Source organism: Bison bison, unplaced genomic scaffold (assembly GCF_000754665.1).
Source record: "Bison bison bison isolate TAMUID 2011002044 unplaced genomic scaffold, Bison_UMD1.0 scf7180017864276, whole genome shotgun sequence".
Taxonomy (NCBI): domain Eukaryota; kingdom Metazoa; phylum Chordata; class Mammalia; order Artiodactyla; family Bovidae; genus Bison; species Bison bison.
The window spans coordinates 461004-465766 of NW_011494848.1; the positions used below are offsets into that span (position 1 = coordinate 461004).

Genomic DNA, 4763 nt, shown 5'->3' on the forward strand with positions numbered 1-4763 from the left:
CTTTTCCTAATTGGAACCAGTCTGTTGTTCCATGTCCAGTTCTAACTGTTGCTTCCTGACCTGCATACATGTTTCTCAAGAGACAGGTCAGGTGGTCTGGTATGCCCATCTCTTTCAGAATTTTCTAGTATAGATTGATTAACAGATAAAATTGATTAACTTATATATAATTTTGGAAAGCAGTTTTTCAAATTTTAAATGTTTGAAATGGTTAATTAATATCTTTTGATTCTTTTCCAGAGTTCTATTCAGTTACAGTATTAATATAGAAAAAACTTTATGCATAAAGATATTCTTCTATGTAATGTGCTCTCAACTGTATAAAATAAAAATTTATACAGAAAAGGTTAGAAAATGCATTAAACTGTGAATAGTATTTATCTTTGAGTGGTAGATATGAATGATTTTTAAAAATTCTATTTCTTTATTTTTCTTTTTAATTTTTTTGGATACCATGCCATTCAGCACTCAGGATCTTAGTTCCCTGACCAGGAATTGAACCCACATCCCCTGCATTGGAAGGCAGATTCTTAACCACTGGACCACCAAGGAAGTCCCTGGGAGCATAGTTGTCTTAAAGAAAACATTTATATAGGGAAATTCCCTGTGAAAAATCATTGTCTAGGATAAGTTTGCAAATACTTGTATGAGCATGTAGTTGCTTGCTCTGTGCTCTTGGTAGTTATTGCTAATCAAAGACAACTCTTCGCATTGAGCTTGCATTTGGCCTTCAAATCCTCTTGAGCCCATCATTTTAGGGAGTCACTATAGGACCTCATATCTGGCCCACCATGAGTCCTGTCTGCCACTCTGGGTCTTAAGACAATTTTCTTTAGGCTAGTGATGTACAGAAATAAATTAAAATATTGAGGGTAACTTTGCATGCAACTTTCTCTTTAGTTATCTAAGGTTTCTTTCTGTCTTTTAGGTGATGGAAGCTGTTTCATTGTCCAGCAAGACTTAGACTATGTGATTGAGCTCACTGGGGCTGACTGTGACCCTGTGTACAAGGTACGGACCTGAGACAAAACCAGGCCTGGGTGCTTTTCACCTGGGACCCAGGGCTTTGGAGGGAACTGAATCCAGAAACTTTGTGATTACTAGGGGTAATACCATACTTAGGAGTGGGACAGAAAGAAATAATTGAGTCAGTGTCTTCGTCATTTACTGGCTCTAGAAACTGAAAAAGTCACTCTACTTCCTCAGTCTATCAGTTTATCTATAAAATGAGGATAACAGTGAAATAATGCATATGAAAACTCTAATCTGTAAATACTACTTTTATTGTTGTTGTTATTATTTAAGTTCAAGACTGATTTGATTAGAGTGTGGTGTTGGAGACTCTTGAGAGTCCCTTGGACTGCAAGGAGATCCAACCAGTCCATCCTAAAGGAAAGCAGTCCTGAATATTCACTGGAAGGACTGATGTTGAAGCTGAAACTCCAATACTTTGGCCACCTGGTGCGAAGAGCTGACTCATTTGAAAAGACCCTGATGCTGGGAAAGATTGAGGGCAGGAGGAGAAGGGGACGACGGAGGATGAGATGGTTGGATGGCATCACCAACTCAATGCACATGAGTTTGAGTAAACTCCAGGAGTTGGTGATGGACAGGGAGGTTTGGTGTGCTGCAGTCCATGGGGTCACAAAGAGTTGGACACGACTGAGCTACTGAACTGAACTGAAGAAAGAGAAAAATGAAAGGGGAAATAATGTTTGTTGACCAGTCATTGTCCTAGCTATTTTACATATCAGATTTAATAGTTATCATACCTTGAGGTATAGATATTATTCCTATTATTTTCTTATATTTAAAAAAATTTTATAATTTATGCACATGTATAAAAATTCAAACTGTGCGGACTTAAAAGTCTGCTTTAAGACTTTTTGTTCCACTGTTTCCTAAAGTAACTAGCATTAATAGTTTGTTGTGTATCTTTTAATACTGTTTTTAGAGAATTTGTACTTAGACCTTTGTTTATGTAGTTATGTAAATGATATAGTTTTATCTTTATACATAATTGGGATCATTCTGTTACATATTGCTGTATGACTTGGGTTATTTTACTTAACATTTTAGAGCTCTTTCCAGACAAATGCTTATAGATATACTTCATTTTTTAAAATTCCTGCATAGTGTTCTATATTGTGAATTAACACATCATTTTCATTTTATAAATGAAGAAACGGGACCAAAAGGGTTGAGAAAGCTGCCCTAGGTCATGCAGCTACATATTGGCACACTTGTGATTAAAGCTAACTCCAGAATTCATGCTGTTTGCATTAAATTAATGGTTCTTAATCTCCTTTGTCTCAGACTGCTTCGAGAATTTGATGAAATCTTTCTCGGGAAAAAAAGGCATATGTTGAGAACTTCTTTGCATATAATGTTATGAGGTGTCAGAGATACACAGGCCTTCCTTTTTTTTCTTTCCTCCCCCAAAGGCTTCCAAGTATAATTTAATAACAGATGTAAGGGACCAACTTAATTTTAGCTGCACCCCCTCTTTATTCCTAAACTCTCTATTCCTAAGCTCTGTCAAAAGCGATTTCAGGGTTTAATGTGACACTGCCCTCTTCTGGAGGAGGCAGTGTGTTGTCATCCCTAAGTCCAGTCTGACTCTTTATGACCCCATTGACTGTAGAACCCATGGATTGTAGCATACCAGGCTCCCCTGTTCTCCACCATCTCCCGGAGTTTGCTCAAACTCAAGTCCATAGAATCGGTGATGCTATCTAACCATCTTATCCTCTGCCACCCCCTTCTACCCAGGCATTTCTGTGGGCCATATGCTCCCCTGTACAGACCCCTCTGCTCTAAACCATGCACAGCACTAGTGCATTTTCTCTCCAATTGGCCACTTAGTTTCTCTGATCTGTATTCATGAGCTCCCTTGATTCTGGTCAGCTATTTTTAAAATATATAACATGGATATAATTCTTGTCTTTGGAGTCAGTAAATCTTCTCAGACTCCCTTGTACTAGTAGGGGTCAATGACAAGACTCTTACGTTTTTGAAGTGGAAGAATCCCAGGCTTCCTTTGAGCTGTGAACTCTTTGTGTTCCAGGTGGCCACATGGGAGAAGCAGATCTACACATGTTGTCGAGATGGTCTTGTGCGACGCTATCAGCTCTCAGACCTCTGACCCCTTGGGGAGAGAAGTCCCAGTCAATGAAAAAGATTGACTTTGATCAACAGTGAGCAGGGACATCATCAGGGACCATGGAAGGACCATGAGTGACCTTTGTTGTATTGGGTACCCTTTGGAAACAATAGAAAGTCAGCTGCTTTGGCCCATGTGGCGCTGTCATTCCATGATAAGACCCACTTTGAACTGAGTAAGAAGCTCACATGTGCTTGCTGCATTTGTCCCAACTTCTCCCTTAAACTCAGCCCGGCAACACAGGGCAAGGAAATGGATGCTTATAGTGTGATTCCACACCGGTTGTGTTCAGTGTTTACAAGGACTGGAGGACTAAAACCTGTTCTCTGGAGGAAATAAAGAGAATATGGAGGAGTCTGAATTTGAGAAACTTTGTTAAATATTCTTGCTCTAGCAAAAAGTCAGTCATGGTGATGGGATTCCTTTCTCAGGCACTCCCTATCAGCCTGGCTATGGGGAAGGGCTGCTTGACAGTAGCAGTATTCCATGTGCAACCTTGGAAGATTCTTATACAGGAAGGGTAGTAACCACCATCCCAGTTGTCTTCAGATTAAGGGGTTTTCTGCTCATGGGACTTTCTGTCCTGGGCAAACTGATATGATTGGTCAGCCTTTATACAGGTGATGAAGTTGAATCATATCATTGTAAAGGTGACAGCTGTCAAAGTGTGGTTCTTAGAATAGCTGTATCAGATCACCCAGGAACTTGTTAGAAATTCTGGGAAGTGCCTCCCCTTTTCAGACTTAAATCAGAAATCCTATGAATGAGGCTCACAATCAGTGTTTTAACAATTTCCAGGTGATTCTAATTCCTGCTAAAATATGAGAGACAAAAAGAGATGGTGAAGGGCAGTTTAGTCATAGATGGAACTCAGTGCTCATGGATGAGGCTGAAGAGGTTGACAGGGTCCAAATAGTAAAGGGGCGTAAATGCCAGGTAAGGAGCTTGAGCTTCACTTGGTTGGCATTGGGGAACCACAGAACACTTTTTTAAGCAAGGGTACAACATGGTCACTTCTTTTTTTCCTTAAACATAAAAATGGAATCATTATCATATGTATTCCATGGTTTATTTTCACTTAGTGTCTCTGAGTTCTTTCCATCTCAGTACAGTTGGACTTTCCTCATTGTTTTTAATAAAAAGTGTAGATTTCCTTGGCAGTCCAGTGGTTAAGACTCTGCACTTCTGCTGCAAAGGGGCATGGGTTTGTTCTCTGGTTGGGGAAATAAGATCCTGCGTACTGTACCAGCGCAACCAAAAAGAGAAAAAGACTGCTAGTGAGACTCAAAGAGATCTAGTGATTAGCCAAGGGTCATAGAGAGAGGAGCTTGAACACAGTTGAACTTTAAATCCTATATTTTCCTTCTGGTTGCTTTTGCCTAAACCAAATTGAAAATAAAATACTGTAATTCATTGAATATCTACTGGATGTCTACACTGTTCTAGTTACTGTATTTAGATATTTAATCCTCATAACACTCTTAAAAAGGAAATAGTGTTATTCCTATTTAAAGGATAAAGAAACTGAGGCTCAAGAAATGAAGTCCCAGAGCCTTGATTTGGACCTTTTTCAGTGTGTCTGCAAGGCCTGTGCTCCTTC

The 4763-nt window shown here is 39.4% G+C and overlaps 1 protein-coding gene across 2 annotated transcripts in view; it reads left to right on the forward strand.

The window, feature by feature from the left end:
- PAAF1 (proteasomal ATPase-associated factor 1) overlaps positions 1-4316 on the forward strand; it is a 41575-nt gene extending 37259 nt beyond the window's left edge. For both annotated transcript variants that reach the window (XM_010848845.1, XM_010848846.1), the window contains 2 exons: positions 929-1011; positions 3068-4316. In XM_010848845.1, coding sequence (XP_010847147.1) covers positions 929-1011; positions 3068-3145 — 161 coding nt within the window. In that variant the 3' untranslated portion in view covers positions 3146-4316. The remainder of the gene's footprint in view (positions 1-928; positions 1012-3067) is intronic.
- Positions 4317-4763: the final 447 nt, after the last annotated feature.